A 22,673-nucleotide genomic window follows, 5' to 3' on the forward strand; every position below is an offset into this window, starting at 1 on the left:
TATGCCGGAATTATTGCAATGTTCTCTTTCCACAAGTCACTGTTGCTCCATCGCATGCCTCCTTTCGAGGTTGCAGGGAAACCATACCAGGGAGGTTCTTGGTAGCGCCTGCATGCCCTATTTGTCTTCACGGGTTTCCAATTTGGTTCACCTTCGGGCAATTTGGCGGCGCACTTTCTGGCTGTGCGATCCTCCGGGCAGATCTAAGCCCATCAACATTATTTCCACTCTTGCCCCAAACGAAAAGATAACGAGCCGCACTCCAACAGTAACATTTCAGCATTTATTGATTTTCTTGGCAGTCCTGATGCGTTTCAGTCATTCTCCGACTTTCTTCAGAGATTGTCTGCCTCAGCATCTCGTCATCACCAACAAGGTAATTTCCTTTTAAACTTTTTACAGCCCTCCAGTGGGCGTTCGTTTTTAGGTGCTACCAAAGCATTCTGGGATTTGTGGTGTTTGTTCGAGCCCTTCATTGGGTTATGCCGTAATTATTGCAATGTTCTCTTTCCACAAGTCACTGTTGCTCCATCGCATGCCTCCTTTCGAGGTTGCAGGGAAACCATACCAGGGAGGTTCTTGGTAGCGCCTGCTTGCCCTATTCGTCTTCACGGGTTTCCAATTTGGTTCACTTTCGGGCAATTTGGTGGCGCACTTTCTGGCTGTGTCATCCTCCGGGCAGAACCAAGCCCGTCAACATTATTTCCACTCTCTCCCCAAAAGAAAAGAGAACGAGCCGCACTCCAACAGTAAAATTTCAGCATTTATTGATTTTCTTGGTAGTTCTCACGCGTTTCAGTCGTTCTCCAACTTTCTCCAGAGGTTGTCTGCCTCGGCATCTCGTCATCACCAACAAAGTAATTTCCTTTTGAACTTTTTACAGCCCTCCAGTGGGCGCTCGTTTTTAGGTGCTACCAAAGCATTCTGGGATTTGTGGTGTTTGTTCGAGCCCTCCGGTGGGTTATGCCGTATTAATTGCAATGTTGTCTTTCCACAAGTCACTGTTGCTCCATCGCATGCCTCCTTTCGAGGTTGCAGGGAAACCATACCAGGGAGGTTCTTGGTAGCGCCTGCATGCCCTATTTGTCTTCACGGGTTTCCAATTTGGTTCACCTTCGGGCAATTTGGCGGCGCACTTTCTGGCTGTGCGATCCTCCGGGCAGATCTAAGCCCATCAACATTATTTCCACTCTTGCCCCAAACGAAAAGATAACGAGCCGCACTCCAACAGTAACATTTCAGCATTTATTGATTTTCTTGGCAGTCCTGATGCGTTTCAGTCATTCTCCGACTTTCTTCAGAGATTGTCTGCCTCAGCATCTCGTCATCACCAACAAGGTAATTTCCTTTTAAACTTTTTACAGCCCTCCAGTGGGCGTTCGTTTTTAGGTGCTACCAAAGCATTCTGGGATTTGTGGTGTTTGTTCGAGCCCTTCATTGGGTTATGCCGTAATTATTGCAATGTTCTCTTTCCACAAGTCACTGTTGCTCCATCGCATGCCTCCTTTCGAGGTTGCAGGGAAACCATACCAGGGAGGTTCTTGGTAGCGCCTGCTTGCCCTATTCGTCTTCACGGGTTTCCAATTTGGTTCACTTTCGGGCAATTTGGTGGCGCACTTTCTGGCTGTGTCATCCTCCGGGCAGAACCAAGCCCGTCAACATTATTTCCACTCTCTCCCCAAAAGAAAAGAGAACGAGCCGCACTCCAACAGTAAAATTTCAGCATTTATTGATTTTCTTGGTAGTTCTCACGCGTTTCAGTCGTTCTCCAACTTTCTCCAGAGGTTGTCTGCCTCGGCATCTCGTCATCACCAACAAAGTAATTTCCTTTTGAACTTTTTACAGCCCTCCAGTGGGCGCTCGTTTTTAGGTGCTACCAAAGCATTCTGGGATTTGTGGTGTTTGTTCGAGCCCTCCGGTGGGTTATGCCGTATTAATTGCAATGTTGTCTTTCCACAAGTCACTGTTGCTCCATCGCATGCCTCCTTTCGAGGTTGCAGGGAAACCATACCAGGGAGGTTCTTGGTAGCGCCTGCTTGCCCTATTCGTCTTCACGGGTTTCCAATTTGGTTCACTTTCGGGCAATTTGGCGGCGCACTTTATGGTTGTGCAATCCTCCTGGCAGAACCAAGCCCGTCAACATTATTTCCACTCTCTCCCCAAACGAAAAGAGAACGAGCCTCACTCCAACAGTAAAATTCCAGCATTTATTGATTTTCTTGGCAGTCCTGGCGTGTTTCAGTCGTTCTCCGACTTTCTTCAGAGGTTGTATGCCTCAGCATCTCGTCATCACCAAGAAGGTAATTTGCTTTTAAACTTTTTATAGCCCTCCAGTGGGCATTCGTTTTTATGTGCTACCTAAGCATTCTGGGATTTGTGGTGTTTGTTCGAGCCCTCCGGTGGGTTATGCCGGAATTATTGCAATGTTCTCTTTCCACAAGTCACTGTTGCTCCATCGCATGCCTCCTTTCGAGGTTGCAGGGAAACCATACCAGGGAGGTTCTTGGTAGCGCCTGCATGCCCTATTTGTCTTCACGGGTTTCCAATTTGGTTCACCTTCGGGCAATTTGGCGGCGCACTTTCTGGCTGTGCGATCCTCCGGGCAGATCTAAGCCCATCAACATTATTTCCACTCTTGCCCCAAACGAAAAGATAACGAGCCGCACTCCAACAGTAACATTTCAGCATTTATTGATTTTCTTGGCAGTCCTGATGCGTTTCAGTCATTCTCCGACTTTCTTCAGAGATTGTCTGCCTCAGCATCTCGTCATCACCAACAAGGTAATTTCCTTTTAAACTTTTTACAGCCCTCCAGTGGGCGTTCGTTTTTAGGTGCTACCAAAGCATTCTGGGATTTGTGGTGTTTGTTCATATTACCTACTGGCAGTCACCAATAGATAGTTATAGTTAGGACCTAGTTTCCATAGGCAAAGCGCTTTTTGTTTTCTCAATAGCTTTGGCGTCGGATGACGAATCTTCGTGAAATTTTCAAAATATGTGGGGTGCTCCAGTCAGCTCTTATCCTGAAAGTTTCAGGATGATTCAGAAAGCGGGGGCCGAGAAAAAAGGGGGGACCCAAAACATGTTTTCTCCATGTTCATTCCCATCGGAAACTTTAGACACGGCTACAGCCAGAACTGCTGAACGGAATTATGCCAAATTTGGCAAAAAGGTAGCTCTTGTTTCTGAAAGAACTCTTTTTTAAATGTTGTAAATCCATTTAGTAGTTCCTGAGAAATTAAAAAAAAGTAGTTGAAAAGGTTACAGAGACATTCTAGTTAAATCAGCAGGTATAGTGACCCAAGCTAACTATAACGTATGCCCCGCAGTGTACTGCTTATGACCTCACATATTATATCACTCATGATATGGTTAGTGTTATCTCTGATGACATCACTGATTACAACTCAAATACTGATGACATTGTTGACAAAATCATCAACAGAACAACTCACATACCCACTCACATACCCACACAACCAGTCATGTACCCATTCACAGACCCATACAAATATTAACACAACCACTCACTCATCCATACACCTACTCATGCACCCAGTCACAGAGCTACTCAAACACCCAGTCATACAGTCACTCAAATACCTACTCATACACCCAAATAGCTACTCACACATGCAGGCACTCAAACAGACAGCCACTCACACATGCACTCACTCACCCATATAGCCAGTGACTCACCCACTCACTCATCTTTACAGGCACTCAGATGCCCACTCACTAACCTACACAGACACTCACACACACCAAGTTACAGTCCCACAAAATCATTAACACACCCACTTACAAACCCATACAACCATGCATACATCCACGCAACCACTCAGATGCCCACTCATACACCCACATGATAGTGAGGCATCATGATAGTATTACATGAAGCCAGATGTATAAGCAAAGCAGTTTCAGAGAAACGTATCCAACATTGTTACGCAAGCGAATATGTGCAAAAGGTCACAGCAATAATGTTATTGTGCAGAAAAGAGGACAATGTGAGAAAATGTGCCACGTTGCTACATGGACCTAACTCGGGCATATAACAGTTTGCAAGAGGAAAACTTTTTTTTAAAACACCCTGCTTTCCTTTAAGAAAATGAAACTGCTTTAAAAAAAAACATTTTTTGAACACAATCACATGGATGGCGGCATGCTGAATTCTGCAGGCCACCTTCCACATTGGAGAGAATCTCAATTTGTATGCAACCTAATTAATATTAAGTATGAAGTTCGGACTGATACCCTACTCAGATTTTTTATTTTGCAAACCAACCTATTAGTGCATAGGCCAGTAGGCAAAATAAGTTTCTGGTTCCACAAAGCTTTTCACGACCAGAATAATACATCAGGCCCATGGTTCCTGAGAGAAAGGATGTTAATTCTTTTTGTTTTTAACTGGCAGTGAGAGGAAATTTGAAACAGCAAATGGCACTTCGGTTCAATGGCTGTTTTGGTGATTTTGAAACTTTCTTACATTTTTGCATAGTTGATAGTAACATTTTAGAAAACGGTCTAGAGTAGAAAGCATGGGGTGTCCTTGTAATCACTGGACTGGTTTAGGTATTTTCTTTGACAGAGAACGTTCTATTTATTGAATTAAGACAGTCAGGGGATTTTTGGGAGATGCTGCCTATCCAGAAGATCCACCACCATCATTAGTGCTCGGCACCAAGCAGGTTGAAATCCCTGTATTTTCAGAGAGACACCACAACATCAGATCATTGCAAGGCACTTCAGCATTGATGATAATCTGCCTTGTTGAACATGACAACAAATCAAAGGTTTTTTTGCTCTCGAAAATAAACTCCCAAAGTGAGAGTTTTTTGGGAAAAACAAAAAATTAATAGCTCTGACACTAGTTTGGGTTTAAATTGGGCGGAGGATTTGTGGTACTTAAACTAATGGCTGAGGGCTTATGTGGCTGCCTGTCTTATGTATGTATCGGTGGAGCCAGAAAAGGATCCCCTGGCAGATACACGATGGTACACCAGACTCTAAATACAGCAGATGAACAAGGAGTTTGGTGGACAGGGTACTTAGCCATGTTTGTAGTGGAATGTCCAGTCTATTAAACTCTACATAAGCATCTAAGTCATCCCTAGGTAGTGTTAGTCTGCACAGAGACCTTGAGTCACCTCTATCGAGACAGCAATAAAAAGATTGTTATTTAGCGGCATTATTGATCAAATTCAGGGCAAGATGCAGGGTAGCTGCCTTGCCTATCGCATGAACAATTTTATGCTAATTAAGTCAAATCTTGTGTCATCTTCCAAAAATTTGGAAATAAATATGGTGAAAACAATATTGGAGTGTCCTTGACTCAGTATCATTGGATGTTAAAACATTAGAAGGTTTGGCAATGCAATATCTAGGGGAGACATTAATTGCTCTGAACTACTCTTGATGAAGAAGCAATACCAAAAAGCATTTGCAATGCAATAGGTCTCGCAAGAGTTTGAGCCATTGGCATTGTAAATGCCAATGCCTTTTATTTATGTGTTTTGAAAACCTACAAGCGGTCCGTAAAAACGCATTTGTTACTTATAGTACTTTCTTTTGAGAAGCAGGCCTGTCAGCAAAAAAGGTGTAGTTATGACTATAAGTACAAAAAGGGTGTTTACACAACAATTGCAGGTTTTTAAAATACATAAGTAAAATGCATTGTTATTATAATGCCAATAGCTCAAACGTCTGCAAATGTAAGACCTATTACATTGCAAATGCTTGTTGAGTTGTGAGACGGAGAAAGCAGCAGCCATAGGAAGGCAGGGACCGTGACACCAAGCCATGTATTTTAAAAGCAGGAGTGAGGAGGAGGCAGCTGCAGCCAAAACAGATCTTGATCTTTGAATGTCCAGCAAATGTGACAAGGTAGGTGCAAGATTTGCAGCTCTGTTTACATCAGAGCTCAGTAAACCACCAGCACTGCTCTTGAATGATCCAGCTAAAGAAAGAAATAGTGCTCACAAGCTCAGAGTAACAACATATGTAACAGGGGCAGTCCTTGAAAATGGGCCGAGCTTTTAAAGCCCATATCCTGAATACAGTATTTCTTGCAGAAACAGCATAAGCACTGCCTAGGCAAGCCTTAAAAAATGAATATGTCTCTGTGGGACTGGTGGTCATGGCGAGTTTGCTCTATTTAAAAAATCCTTGTCCTTGTTCTCAATAGGTATCAACAACGCTGACTCCACTAGGCTGTGCCACACCCCAAGTTCAGCAATGTTTTAACTCTGGAGGACCACTCTTTCTTGTGACTTGATCGCACCCCCAAAACCTCTTCACCCGCCTGGTGTAGCACCCAAGTCTTTTTGAAATAATGCGGCTTTGGCACCAGGCATTCACCATATCACCAGGTCTCTGTGCAGTGCTTTCTGTTATGGCATCTTCCAGCAATGCTGTATATTTATTTATGCTTGTGAAAGCGTATAAGGGAAAGAGAACATGCTCTACACAATTGAATCTATATCCCGGACCCAGCTTCAGGAAATACTTAAAAGAAGCCCAAGAGTCAAAAATATCCAACTTCACACTGAACTTAGAAAGTATATGTACCTGTCGACAAAAAACAATTCTACACAAAGGCCACAATGTTGTTATTCATAAAATGTGAAAATAAGTGTAGTGTAAATTTGAGTGAGTTAATAGGATATGGTTATGGACATACCAGAACTGGGTCACCTGAAACGGTCGGTGAAGGCCTACAGACTTGCACGTTTATGCCTAGTCACAAGATGTTTGCATATGACTTTTTTCCTCTTAAAGGCATGAGACTGTTGGACTAATTGCAATCATCTTTCTTCCATGCTCATTGTTGGTTGGCATAGAGCTTGGTGCAATCTCTCTTGTGGTGACAATTAAGCATGAGCAGGTGACTGAGCTTCCTGATTAAGGCTGAAGGCAAAAAACAGTACTTATAATTGCAGTATGAGCGAGCGAATCACAACAATTTGGCGAAGAGCGCCTGTAAAGCAGTATTTCAGCCATAGTGAGACCGGATCCAGTGTGGCAGACTCTGAGGTTCAAGATCTTCATGAGTAACTCTCCCACAGATGTTGTGTGAGGACACTACCACGTTCAAGGAGGTGTGAGTAAAAGGGGCGGGTGATGGAATCAGCATCAGCAAGCCTCTTTTGGCATCGGCATCGCGCTCATATACAGTCATATATGATATACAATATCATGTACGTACTTAGATTGGAGTCATAAGGAGGCTGTGGATCACCACAACCTGAAACGGAGCACAGCGTTAATGGACAACACCTGTTGTCTCAATATATTTCTCCTGAAATTAACAATCTTGACTCATTGAGCTCAAAGACATGTCAATCTAATCAAACCTTTGTGTATGCTATATTTTCAGAAACTTAATGTTGAATAAAATTCATTATTATGTACACAAAACATTGAGTATCACAATGTAATTCATCATATACTTATTTGCACATCATAAGAACATGACCAAAATCACTCGTTTGCAAGAATACATTGCCAAAACTTAAAGCAAAAGATCCCAATGCATTTCGGGTTAAATCACCGAACCCTTCATCAGGAGTTATATATATTAAATATTCGTAGAAAACAGGAGCTGTCCAAGTGTTCTGTCCAGAGGAACGTACAACACAATTAAAATTATTTTGATATAAAATAATAACTTTCTGATAACAAGTTCCAAATATTTCAAAATTATAACATTTCTAATTAGAATTTGCACTCTCAAAAACATGAAAGCCAAAAGTAGAGGAAAATAAACGTAAAGTGTGAGACCCCACCTCAAAAACTGAAATTAGTTACCATGTGAAACTAATCGGTTAAATGCCTGCCTCTGACTCCCACTGTGTATAGAAGGATATTCAAATCCCCTTGTGTTTGAGAGACCACGCATAAATTTAAAAAAAAACTGCTGAAATGATAACCAAGGTCATCTTACCGATCAGTCCTCACAAGTCTAAATGTAGCGATGTTCCATGTGAAACCATGAGCCCAATCGAACCAGTATTGTAAAATATCAGTCAACCACTGCACGAGTCTTTTTGCAATAGGAAATCACACGAGGTGTAGACTGTGAAAAACGATAGTAAAAAACGTCTCATTGCACTGTTCTCAAAAATGGAATGCCGCAAATGTGTTTAACCACAAAAAACAACTCTTACCCCGACACTATATGAACTTGAAATGATGACCATGAGCCGTGTGATATAGCAATATAATCCAAAATCCTGCAATCGTATCTGAAAAGAATCACAGTGCACAGGACTGTAAATTCAAGCACTCTTAGGAGATACCGCAATCGGTAGTATCAAGAAATTCAACTGCGCTCACCAGTAATTGTACAGTCCCACAAACACCAAACGAGGTTCACTTTTGAGACTACACAGCAGGGCATGGCCATCCTCACATAAATTGTCTGACAGCAGGCTGGGAGACAAAAATGTTATGAACCCCTAGCAGAATTTTAACAGTGGCTATAGTTCTGAATGTTGTAATTCCAAATAGTACAATCTGCTTCTCAGAGGCTTGGTCTACAGGGGTCGGTCTGTCTGTTAGAAAGTGTCCACCCATAGCATGGACTCCAATCTCACAGATGGGCCAAGACGGTGGGTTGTGTACATCAGTCGGGGAAGGGGTTAAACAGCCAGTTCACAACATTTCCTTGTGCAAACATGTCAGTCTACGTCATTAAACTACAAATATAACTGCAAAAATAAAAGTGAAATGTTTATAAAGTGGCATTTTTGTTTAATATGAAGTAAAATTAACGTAAATAAGGGAGTAGTTTTATTTTAAATATTGCACTTACTCTAAAAATAGAAATATGCAGTCTTTTACTAAATTACATAGGAATATTTCAAACAGGATGGCTCAGAATGTAAACGAAATTACCACCAACAAACATTCACACGTGTTCAGTCACTAATATAAGGCTTCCAAGAAGTAGCGTACAACCTGCAGGGCATGCACTTCAGTGCCTCGTAATGTGTAGTAGACGCTAGACAATTAGTTTATTCTGTCCCCACCCACCAAAAAAAGAGGGGGCATTCATATTTCTTTAACACCAGTCTAGGTTTTAATGATGCCCACCAAATTATTTTACTATCAAACATAAAAGAGTAACTCCTGTCCCTGAACATAAAATCATCTCTAATCTTACAACTCAATGGGGCATTGATGCTTTAGTCACAGCAATTTCAATCAAAGACAAAACAAAGACAAAAAAGTGTGCGTCATATTTTAAAGCTAAACGCAGGTAAACTTTTTGCCACTGGTAAGACCATAAACATTACAAATGCCCGACAACTTGAAACTCCATCCTGTGGGCCTTAATAGACTATGCTGCTGCACAGACGAGTTTCAGTAGGGTTGGCTGTCACACAATAACACTAGTAACCTCAATAGAAATAGATGCAGGTTAGCACAGGGTGTGAAAGCTGGAGCCCGGTGACTAAGTGGGAGGGGTAGAAGGAAGGGGGGAGTGACAGCAGAGAGAGTGGAGTAGAGGAGCAGGGAAAGAGACACAACATTGTAAGCATAACTAGCGATGCGCTCATGAAAGGGCGCCACGCTGATAAAGCTCATACCTCCAGTTTTCCCCAGAGCCAGTTCACGTCCAGGGCAGCTGCGAGAAGTAGACAGCAGTAGCCCCTGCACTAGGGGCAAGTAGCACAGCCCTCCCCATGTCCGCCTGCTGACTCAGCTACTCTGATGTGAGGCAGGTCAGGTTGGAGCCTGCTGACTAATTGGGAGGGAGGGGGTGGCGGACCCATGGAAAAGAAAAACGAGTGAAAGCAAAACCAGTGTGGCGCTTGTGAAATGGGTGCAGAGCTGATAAAGCGTGCATGTCCACAATACATAATCAAACAAATGCGGCCAGCAACCAACAGCGTCCGGAAATAACAGTGAAAGCAAAACTAGCACGGCGCTCGTGAAACAGGCACCGCGCATAAAATGTGTAAGTCTGCAATACATAAACAAACAAATGCGGCAAGCAACCAACAGCGGCCAGAAATAGCAGTAAAAGCAAAACCAGTGCTGAGCTCGTAAAACGGGCGTTCGCGCATAAAGTATGTATGTCCACAGTAAATAAACAAATAAATGCTGCAGGCAACCAAAAGTGCCTGGAGCTCTACTAAAGTGAAAGCACACTGTGCCACATACTTCTGTGAAATGAAATAAACAAATAGTCTCAAACAAACCCAATAATGTTTAGGAGTGTAAGGAAACTGTAAATGACCGGAGCTCCTCGCCTAAAAACGGAAATGATGTATTGGAGACTTAGCCAATAAGGAGCCAGGAAATCAGAGTGACATAGGAGTGAACCAACTGCAGGCAGCTGGCTGGATTACACTCGGTAGAGTGATTACAGCAGGCATTTGCAGCCAGCGCTTGTGTTCTAACGTTCGACCTAAAAATAGCTTGAGCAATTATGGACTTGAGCATGTGCTAATCAAATGCACTTTTTGTTGGAGCATCTAAATGTACTTTAGGAGCTTAAATAAATAAGAAAGCATAATTCATGGGTGATAGACAATAGTAGATCCTGGAATCATGCAACTACAACAATACAAATACTACATTAAATGCCCATCCTTGGGACAGTTAACTATTGAGTTCTGACCTTGAAACATAAAATTGTTCAACGGGAAGGTCCCAGTCATTGGAGTACCAGGCTGAGAACTGGGACATATTGTTGGAACCTTACATCAAAGACTTTTTGTTGTTCCAACATTTTGCTAGATGCACATTCAATGGCAGGTTGCTCCAGGTAGTGCAAGACAAATGATGGAGAAATCTCAGAAATGGAATGAAAGCAGTTAATGACTTCAGCTGTGTGAATAGAGGATTATTGCAGGACCATCCCTATTTTGTTGTTCACATGTCAGTGCCTGGACACCATTTGCTTGATCTTGGTCCTTCACAAGATTGTAGACTTTGTTCGAACTAGTTATATCTCATCACATCCCTAATAATATGGTTCAGTGCATAACATGGTTTGCATACATATACTTTTATCAGGGTCAGTGATGGTTGTGTCCTTCGCATGAGACAGCCTTCATTTTAAATAATTATTCTGAGGAATATTTGACAGTATCCTAGCGCTGCTTTATCAAGCAATGTATGTTGTTTGCAAGCTTAAAGTTCGATGATATTCACGTGTGATGTAATGGACAAAACAATAACGAAACCTAATACTACAAAAACTAAGGTAAATTTCAATAAAATGCATGGATTAATCATAACCTAAAAGAATGTACGCTGTTTAAAAACTCAAGTAGAAACTCAATAAAAATCGATAGTCAATCAAATTCAGATGACTGACTCTTTGAAAAAAAATCTCAAAACAAGACGAATTATACCAAATTGATATATAAATCAATCTCAAACACATATATTCATGATGACGTCAAGGCATAGCCCATTTAATCACAAATTGCATTGCATGCAGAGGTAGCAACTACCTTAGTAAAAAGTTTACATTCATAGACATACTACTCATGCAAAAGCATCAGTGTGTTTTGCTGGAGGGCGACACTAGTTATTTCTTTCAAATTTTAATATTTTCTCCAGATAGTCACTAAGTACCAATTTATCTTCATAATTTTCACTGCGAATGTATTAGGACAGATTTTTATTTAACACAGTTATTCCTTTTAAGGCTTAGTTTGTTCTATTTATATTTGAGAAGATCACAAATCATACTGAAATCAGGTATTTTTCATGTATAATCAAATTACATCAACCACAGAGAACTAATCTTACTTCTGCCACTTTATCTGGTACAATGTTCCCTTCATAAGGACATCCCAATGCACAGGATACGTACCTATTTATGAATGAAAAACAGATATGCATTTGCACAAGTAATCAATGCTCTAGACAGATATAAATAACATATAGCACAATAACAATTAACAAATAAGGTCAGTTGAGAAAAGAATGAATTGAAGTCTATGATAATTGAAGTAATAGGATGTCATAGAAAAGGAAAGAAAAAAACTGATGGAAAAGGTAAATTAATAAAAAAATATAAAGTATTGCAATGTCACCACATATCTATTGGTCTGATAATACTTTGAGTAAAACACAACGCTTTAAGCGAGATTTAAAGAGAGGTTGAATTTAGATGTACTCAAATTAATTGAGAATGTTGTTAAATTATATGTGAATTATGTAAAAGGGGATAGGTTTTAATGAGGCATTCACAATCCAAAATAAAAACAATTTATGGCAAAGAAATCTGAACTGTAATTACTGCAATATAATTAAATTGGGTTCAATTAAGACACGTGTTTGCTCACTAAAATTCTTCTTGGTTGCCAAAATGTATATGCAAGTGAAAACCTTTAGGTTAAATTTCACAGAATATGGAATTTTTTTATTTATTTTTTCATTTTACAGAGTTTTATATAGCGGAAACTTGACCCAGTTGCATTACATGAGGCCACATTCATTTTTGGCTAGGCACGGGGAGATAAAGTGATTTGCCCAGAATCACAGGATGTTCAGCGTCATAGCCGAGACTCAAACCCAGTTCCCCAGACTCGAGGTTTACCGCCCTAGTCGTTAGGCCAACTCCTCTCCCTACTTGTGGACATGTATATATTTAGATGGTATATTGGTAAGTGGTACATCTATCAGCATGACATATTATATATTGTACCATATTTACCAGTAGAGATGGTGTGTATATGCATATTTCTATCATGGTTAGGGGACAAGGCTTTTGGGAAAGCAGCAGACACATAATGTAAGGGATAAAGTATGCCGTTATTCATCATAAGGTTTTTGAAAGTCACTGAAGAGTTCCCTATCCGTATAGAGGAACAAGGCAGAAAACGGAGTTCCTTTATAAGGTTATGGAACCCCGAGGAGACTTTCAATATCCTTATCATGTATGCCCGGGGTTCCTTATCCCATATAACACATGGTCACACCATTACCTTCCCCACAAACCACTTAAAACCCTGCTGCATAGCTCTTTCACATGAAACAGCAAGCATATTTGAAAACATGAAGAATAACAATAAAACCTCTAGTGCAAAATTAAATACATCAAAAACCTGTCAGATCTTTGTTGCAAATAGATATTAGAAACTGTTTAATACAAATCCGTTTTTTTTTAAACAGCAGTAGCTCGGAATTTGTAGAAGCATGCAGAAAGATTTTTGCTTTTCTCTATCTAAGGAGAGCAAAAAATAAACATATTTTCTCTGATTGTCATTGTAAGCTATTAAAATAGAGCATTAAAAAAAGCAATGTTCCATTTTCCTTCCTTTAAACAGCTGCTTCAACTATGCACTGTGACCTGACCTCCCTTTCATATCAGGTACTGGCAGCAGGTATTGTGGCGTCAGAGCTCGGCTGTAATAACTTATTATAATAGTCGACTTCGGACGTCATTTCTTTATAATCGGTGACTGAGTGGGTCACTAGTTGCTGATTATAAAGCAAGTAGAGGGGTCATTAATACAGGGATTAGAGAATCCCATGTATTATATATTAATTATAGGCATTTGAAAAACGTCATAATGGCTTTCACACTCAATTTTGCACCAATGTAGGTGAGTATAATTCCTAAATTGATCATGAAGGACTCACAAACATTTATATATTTCATGGAGTTATTAAGTAGCATAGTTTTCTCAATGGAGAGTAAGGAAAATATGGCCTTTTTTACCTTTCTGCATGTGTCAGTCAGACATATTGTCACCTCCTCAAAATATTGAAATAAAGTTGACTGTCCTGTACAACTGTTTAGCAGCATACTATTCAAGTGAGAAGAGAAGCATTCAATTATGATTCAATCATAACCAAATATCCTTCTTCAGTAGCTGTCAAAATGACTCTTTCATGGGACATTATATTACCAGATTAATGATACCCAAATGCCTCACCCGAGTAAGTCTTTATTTTGTTTAGATTGTCTATCAAAAGTAATTTACTTTTTAAGTGTAACAGAGGGCATCTTAACATTATAAACTGCAATTCGTCTTCGTAGCACCACAATTCCATGCTTACTACTTGACTGCTAGGATCATTACTTTACTCCCTAACCATGCCATCACTCCATGTTAGGAATTATTTGATATTAGGGATGGTTCACGCTTAAGCATTCATAACTATTTTTTCCAACATCCTGGAGATCCAAAAGGTACCCAGGTTATGTCGGTACACTTGTAGGAAACTGCGAAAATAGCCTAGCTATTGGTAAATTAGTTTTTTAGGACAAATCTGCAAAAGTGCTCTCCAAGAAAGTGTATATTTTTTTCTTCTAAAAATGGCATCAACAAATGGTCTGATGTGCTAGGAGCACCCTATTCCCAACTTTCAGGAACAAGCAGATTTATACCTCAAAACCTTTTTTGCGCAGTCTTTGCATGTTTCAAAGCGGTAGTCCATTTTTCCGAATTTTTTGTGGTTTCAACCTACTGGAAGTATGCAGTGGAAATAAGTGTGAAACCCATGGGTGATCCCGCTAACCTATATATTTCTGAAAAGTAAAGAACGTTCTGAAATCAGAAGGGGTCACGTGGATAGATCCCCCAAGACTTTCCCCAAGAAAATCATTTTTAAACAATGAAATAATGAAAATAAGTAGGAAACAATTATAATTGATGCCATTTTCATCTGTAATTTTTGTCACGATAACCAATGTACAAAAGGCATACACTTTTATGACCCATAGGACCTTAGGCCTATGGGTCACATGGATACATAGGGTTTGTACATTCTTTAAAATTATTCAATAGCCAAACCGAACAACAGAGTTGACACTTACAATGTTTTTTCATTGTGTACCCACCATGCTGTAATTCCAATGGTAAAATATAAAGAACGAAAAATTAAGGAAACCTATGTTTTTCTGAACTTGTTCACAACATAATGAGTTTAGAGCCACTGGTTATTTGTACATGTTTGATTGATTAAGAGGGCATTTAGCAAAATGTCCTCTTTTTCCACACTAGCTTACATTTGAAAGCACATTTTGGGCTTCGGCTCAGTCAAACCCAGGAAAATCTACCAAACCCAAACATTTCCGGAAAATGGAAACCAAGGGAAGTTCAGGGTGGTATGCCTTGCCTAGTTGCCAAGATGCTTTCTTATTCAGAAAGACTTTCAAACCAAAAGCTTTGCCAAAAAGACACATATTCCTCACGTAAGCAATGTGGACAGCTGCAAATTTTGACTTTGGGTCGCCATCAAGGGAAACCTACCAAAACCAGACATTTCTTGTAGCTAGACACAGAGGGGTGTCTATGATAATGTGCTTTGTGTGGATCTCATGACGTTTTTGTACCCACAATGCCATTCAAATATCAAGCATTGACAAAAACCAGGGTCTATGTGGAGCCAATATTGGCTTGGCCCCTGGTTTGATCTTTTCTTGTTATCCCCTTAGATGCTCATGACGAGCTCAGCTCGTCATGAGGCACGGTTGATCTATGCTCATGACGAGCTGAGCTCGTAATGAACAATGGAATAACTCGGGACCCAGCACAGGAGGGGAAAACCATAAGCAGCGATGGTGTTAAGTGTGATATGCCCTGCCACAGAAGTAGGATGCAGTTTAAGTTTTTTTTTGGAAGAAGTGTGAGAATGCTAGATGGTATGAATGTTGTGGACCACAGATTCTGGAACGTTCCTTGACAAAGATGTGAGGAAAATGTATGATTTTAGTCAAAATTTGAGGTTAGCAAGGCATTTTTATTACAAAAACCCTGTGGGAATGGATCCATAAAAGGCACACCTCTCTGGAATGGTGGTGTAGTTTACACAATCTGTGGCTGATGACCGACCATGTGCCCAAATATCACAGCTACCCCATAACCAAATCAATTCAGATATTTTGACAGCAAACATTATCTCCACATGGAATTTTGGGGTCTGTTGTGTTGCAGAAGCCAGACCCTGCCACAGAAGTTGGCAGAAATGTGGAAAAACTGGATGGTAGGAATTTTGTAGATCCATGCAGATTCTGGAACTTTCCCTCACAGTAATATCAGGAAAATGCATGATATTAGGCAAACTTTTATATTTGGAGGGCATAGTAGGTAGGAAAAACGTCATGGGATTCATGAAAGGCACACTACCCTGGACTCCCCTGAAGTCTAGTTTTCAAGGATGTCCAGGTTTGCATTAGTGTTCGGGGCTGATATATGCCCTGTGTACCAATGTAATTGAAAGTAAAATGTGGCAATAAGCTTATTGTATTTTTTCTTTCACTTTTACACTAAGCACTGATCGTAATTACAACAAAAAAAACTTTGGGCTACTGAGGAAGGTCTTCACCGAGAAAAGAAGTTCCTATTATGCCAGCACCAGAGGAATTCCCCGACCTTGACTTTTTGGCAGGACCTCCACATCAAGAGCACCTAGCTTGAGGCACTGTTGACATGGATGTGACAGCAATAGCGTCCAAGTGGTTAAAACCTGTCCAAAGAAGGTGAAATTCCCATCCGTCTGGTTTCTAAGTATCTTCAAAGGTTATTAAATGTTCATTAAATATGAAGCTTCAAGAGTTGCTCTCTCGGTTGTATGGAAGCTTTACCCAGTAAAGTTCTAATAGCAAAATTGCAATGATCATGCATTGCCAGAGTGCGGTACCAAGGTATGAACTTAAAAGAAATTAATAAAACACTGCTCTGTTCAGTAAAACACATTTTTTATTGGAAACCCTGGTAGCACCCACACAAACTAGCATGATTTTCCCCAGAGGATTGTATGCTAAATAATAAATAAAAAAAGGAAAACTAATTTAGGGAAAAAAACGTATACATTATTTCCTGACAATTGACAAAATCCGACTAAGTGAGTTAAGATACGAGTTTATTACATTTAAGGACCAATGTGAACCAATAAGTGAAGGTTACTGAATACTGTGGTGCTTTTTCAGGCCAGGTTGGCTACAGTTCAGTAGTTTACCCTGGTCAACAGTTGTACCTTAAGTAGAAGACAAGGAAATCTACACATGGCCTGATATCGTCACTATGAGGCCTTGCTAAAATGACTTTTGCCATGAACAGCTCCAAATGTGATAAATAGGACATTGTGTCAAATGAGGTTATGCTTTTCTCAGGTAGCCTTGACACCCTGATCCAGTCCTCTGCAGAATGTTTCTAAATCTCAACTTTCTTAGATGCTGAAGTTCTTACCCCGGGTCACTCCCCTACCTCCTACTCTTAATGGCCAGCTCGAGGGCAGCCGGAGCAGTGGGAGGCAGGTTTATCCGATCAACAGGTGGTCTGATCACATAAAATGAGTACTGTAAGCCATAACTGAAAGCATAGTCTCTGTCACTGCTTTCATTTTAATGGTGTTTTAAAACACTCCTTAAGCTGGAGATGCGTTATGTTGACAATGGTACATCATTTTTGTTGCTGGAACTTTAAAGAAATATACTGCTTTGTGCTGGAAATGTAGCAACATTTGATGACATCTCAACATTAACACAGAACACAATATACAAAACAAAATACAAAGCAAAATAACTCAATACTATAACAGGATGCTGTACAACACTATAAAACAAGACAAAAGCACAACTGCAACGCAAGGCAAAACCCAACATCAACATCAAGACAGAGAAAAACCACAACCTAACACGGTACACTTTAAAAATTATATTATTTTTTATTGATATATTGTTATGTGTGTGTGTTAAATTGATCTGGTGCATTGTGTTGATGTGTTACATTTGTGTTGCATTTTTTGTGGCCACTGTGGTGTAATGTTCTTGTATTTCAGTCATGCATTGTGTGTGTTAATGTGTTGTATATGCATTAGCATAAAATTGTTATTTGGTGGTGTTCTTCTGTTGTGTTTTTGTGATTTTTCAGTTCTGTGGTTTGTTTTGTAATATGCTACTGTGGTACTTAGGTGTGGTCTCTACTTACATATGAACACATATTATTGCCACACCTTAGCACTTCAACACATCTGTTTTCATAAAAAAGAAAACATTGCTTTTATCAAACTTTGCCTTGCTTACAACCGGGGCTATATGAGAGTGCCAGCTAAAACTGTGTTGTGATCTGGCGCAGGGGCAGCAATAAAAACATTTAAAAATAGCGATTCGGTGAATGGCACACTTTTGTACTTCACCCCCCCCCCCCCCTTCCGAAAAGCTGACGCTTCAGATTGGCAAAATAAAAGTTGAATTAAAAGTTGACTTTGACTTATAGTTTATGCTTTATGATTGGATACCTCTCCTTTTCGGTGTTGGTATCAAGGCAGCGGTTCGCAACCACAATTGTGGAAGTAAACCATCGATACATTGCTCTGTCTTGGAAAGGAGGGGCGAACACCACTTCCAGGCGCTGTCCTAATTCTTCATCATTCAGAATTGTAGCGAATCAAAAAGCACGCTTTGCAAGTTAGAAGGGCATTTCCGATTTGCATGCACCTTTAACATATTGCGACTTGGACTTTTGTCGTCACAGGGCTTATATTTTAATGAATTGGGCACACAAGCGTTTTGTCCTTTGCAGCTTACCTGGATTCTCTTAGTTGAGTTGTATTGGAACCGGCACAGAGTATCCAAGATTACTAGCTACCATTCTTCACATGTGTCAGATACGTCGGATCTCACCTGTAATGCTGCGAGCTATTGAAGGAGCTCTGGGGATCACAGCTGGGAAACATGGGACGGCAACAACCAGCACTCATTGTTTCTGGGGTGAGCTGCCTCAAGCCAGGCGCACAATGCCCATTGGGCTCAAAGGACTTCGCCCTCTCCTCCCCTCCCCGCCCCACCACACCCGCTCGTCGCGTATCTCAGCCCGGCTGAGACAGCTTCCGGGGCACACACACAGCTGCACCGAGTACTTCACAGGTCTTTAACCCCTTAGCTGTGGCGGCTATTCCGCCGCAGTGCTAAGGGGGAGGGGGGGGCGCGCAGTGCTCCCGTGCTTGTGACGGAACCGCTCCGTCACGAGCCTCGGGTGGGCTGTGCTTGTGACGGAACGGTTCGGTCACGGCCCGCCCGCTTAATAGAACGCGCCGCGCAGGCGCGAAATCGGCGCAGCGCAGACGCGGCGAGCGGGCCGTGACTGAACCGTTCTGTCACCAGCACAGCCCACCCGAGGCTCGTGACGGAACGGTTCCGTCACGAGCAGGCAATGGGTTAAAAGACCATTTACTTGCTAACGAGGCTTTGTTGTGTTTTCACCCCTTCTTAGAGCCCCTGCATCTCCACTCTACACATTGCTGTAATACTCAGCCCCCCCTGACATTGTTAGTAGCCCCCCTCGCCTCCCCCCCATGAAATGTTGCTCTAGTTGCGCCTCTTCAGGTCATGGCGCTACCTTTGAGAAGCTTGTGGTGTACCATTTATTTATAAGCAGTGCACAGCTCACTTTTTTGTGCCTGTGCGCATCTGCAGTACACGATCTTGATCTAGCCCATGGATGTGATTACAAATGTAGTGGTATGGACTGTAAGTTCTCATTAATTATTACAATTTGAGCACTGGGGCTGCATTATTAAAGAGGTGCATGGCATCTGTTTGTGCATGATCACCACAGAGTGGATGTGACACATGCAGACTGAGTGTACACCTGAATGATACTTCAACTTTACGGGACTTCTTTACAAGCCCCTTGCACCTCCAGTGCGTCACTTTTTCCCCATGTTGAAAGTGACGCACCGGCGGTGCAAGGGGCTTGTAAATAAAAAGCCTACATATTGAGGGCTTTATGGCCTCCCTAAAGGCCACCTGAAGGTTGACCGTGTACACACCATGAAGGTGCACCCACTCAGGCATCCCTTGCCCATTGCCTAAGGCCACCTTGAGGATTCCTGCTGAACCCTTCAGAATGTCACTCGGTGGACTCTACCGTAGTTTGGAAATGTAGTGAAATGGAACATGTGACCAGGAAAAGGGAATTCTTCCCTTGCAAGGGGACGCACCCCCATTTAACTATACACATTTCACGACTATCCACTAGACACACATTCTGTGTTACAGAAGGGAACTGATGCCACTCCTGAACAATCTGCTGCATGTGCCGTTTGCACGAGGGCTACTTTTCCCGTAATGCAGCCCTCCTCCCTTCCCTCTCGCATTCGGCATGCTTTGATATAAGCAAGAGCCGTCAGATGAATTACACAGTAAAAACACACCCGTAATTGCAGCGTGTCTTGTCACATAGGAGCTGTGTGTGGTATTCATTATCCGGACAATGGTTTGGCACTTGGTGCATAAGAATGGCCACCAGATGTTCTTTTACGCCGCTTATCTGAGCAAACAAAAGCGCCAGGATGCTTCAGTGACACAAATGAACAAGCAATATTCAGTCCATATGAGATAATTATCATTTTAGTAAACAATTAGACAATGTGTACAATGTAAGAAACTTTAAAGTTGACAGCTGACAACATCAATTTTCTGGTTAGCGATAATGTAAATGTTGGTACAGCTGTAGCAACAGTACGGACTGTGGAAGCTCAAGTTTTTGTTTTAGCTGTTGGAGTGCATTTTTCATTCCATTGAGGAACTGCAGAGATTTACACTCGGTATATAAATTATAAAATGCTAAAGAAAATACAAAACAAAATCTGATCCCTGTGAAATTATTTTTGGAAATGGTCTGATTCCAAGTGTAAGTAACTAAGTAAAGGTTTTAGATTATTAATTTCCTATGAATAAGAAACCCTCAAGCTGCAACAGAATGGGCACACATCTGAAAAAACACACATGTGATCATAAAGCATTTGAGATTTATGTTCTCAATGTTTCTAAAGAAACTATCACAAAAGTGTTGCAATGCACAATGCATTTACAATGTAGAAACGCTTGTGTGTCTATTATAATACCGGTTGTGAATTGGTTTCACTCCTTCTGCCTGTGAAGACATGTGATGTCACCATTTGTGTGTTTATATTTTCAAGTTTATATTGAAAACAAGCATGGCAATGCAATAGGTCTCCCATTTACGAGAGTTTGTGCTATTGGCCTTGAAAATGACAATGGCAATAGCTTAAACTCGAGACGTATTGCATTGCAAATGCAATTTTTATAAAAACGCTGTGCGTAAAAAAGGGGGGGGCGGCCACCATTAAAGTAAAAGCGCTGTATAGGTCACTTTTACAAAATAAGCACCTATTTGTCAAGTTGACAAACAAATCTTTTTGTAAAAGTACCCCATATGCTGCAGTTCCACTTTAATAGCGGTCTGCACCTTTCTTTAGACATGGCTTGTCTAAAGAGTGGGGTGCGGCCGATATCAAAGTGAAAGCGGCATAGCATATGGGGCGCTTTTACAAAAAATATTTGCAATGCAATAGATCTTGCATTTGCGAGAGCTTAAGCTATTGTCATTTATAATGACAATAGATCAAATTCTCATAAATACGGGCCCTATTTCATTGCAAAGAAGCAGCCATGATTGTCCCGGGCTGCTTTGAAAGTGAAAGCATGCAAGGCGCTCTGAATGTTGCCGGAAAGTACGTAATGCCTGCAGTACCAGAAATTCATTAAAGAAAATAGTGCTTACAGACTAAATGAATATACTGTGTAACAAAAGAAGTAAAAGGGCCAGTCCTCACGGGAGTTTACAAATGAAGACAAGGTGGTACTAAGGAGGGACTAACAAGTCTATTACAGAATCAGAAGCCAGCATTTATGAAGGACAATAACACAAGCCAATGAAAAATATGGGCGGGGCTTCAAATCCATACTCGAATACAGCATGCCACGCAGAGCAGTGCATGAGCAGCCCAGGTTCGACCAAAAACAGAATATGGTATACTGGAAGCTAATTTGCTAGCTGAAATTGTTCTCTAGTGACGCAATTACAATTTCAAAAATGAAATAGGTGCTTTCTCATGTGATGAACACTATGTAGTTACGATGACAGCGTAAGCTTGGACCTATACCTCAGAATTGCGTAAGAGGCAGAAAGAAAACCCCAAACACCAGATTAGCCCCTTCACTCAGATCAACTCAGAATCAGAATCAGAATCAGAAAAATGCTTTATTCGATTTTAGCAATAAATAAAATCATAAAAGCGACAACGATATATACACCATTTCATAATAAATAAATGACAGCCAATCATTAAAAACCATTAAAAAAGTATTAAATTGGTACATTTCCAGAGTAAAGCACTTACTTATTAACAGTTTCATTAATCATTACATTAATCATTAATCATTGAATTCCGCTTCCTCAAGATACTTTTTAAAAAAACAGTCATGACCATTATACATTTTCAATTTCCAATTGCTGTAAACTTAGATACGCTGGTCAGCATTGTCCCCAATAACCCTGTCTCAAATATTGTTTAATCCATCTACTACGTTCCTTATCATAATATTTACAGAACAAAATCACATGAAAAGTAGATTGCAAAGATAGATTATCGCATGGGCAAGGTTCCAAATTTCTTGACCAGTCATTTTTTGATGGAAAGGGTACCAGGCGATGAAATAATTCAAATCTGAACCTAGTCAGGATAAAACGGTCAAAGCCCAAAGTACAGATAGATAAGTAAGGTTGAATCGCATGACAGGCCAAAGTCATTTGGTGATGTGTTACTGTAATTTTGGTGAGTTCGCCTGGACTTCTTAACATATCAAAATGGTTCATGCATATACTTTTTAATTCTTTTCTGGATAGCCCACTAATTGATTCCGGGTTATTGTATAATTCTGTTTTTTG

At 40.8% G+C, this 22,673-nt stretch overlaps 1 protein-coding gene across 1 annotated transcript in view; it reads right to left on the reverse strand.

Moving 5' to 3' along the window:
• HMGCLL1 (3-hydroxy-3-methylglutaryl-CoA lyase like 1) overlaps positions 1–22,673 on the reverse strand; it is an 826,606-nt gene that overhangs the window by 468,225 nt on the left and 335,708 nt on the right. Inside the window, exon 6 of the mRNA XM_086926446.1 lies at positions 11,773–11,836. Within this exon, the coding sequence (XP_086782572.1) occupies positions 11,773–11,836 (64 nt within the window). The remainder of the gene's footprint in view (positions 1–11,772; positions 11,837–22,673) is intronic.

This window comes from Lissotriton vulgaris, chromosome 6 (genome assembly GCF_964263255.1).
Source record: "Lissotriton vulgaris chromosome 6, aLisVul1.2, whole genome shotgun sequence".
Taxonomy (NCBI): Eukaryota; Metazoa; Chordata; class Amphibia; order Caudata; family Salamandridae; genus Lissotriton; species Lissotriton vulgaris.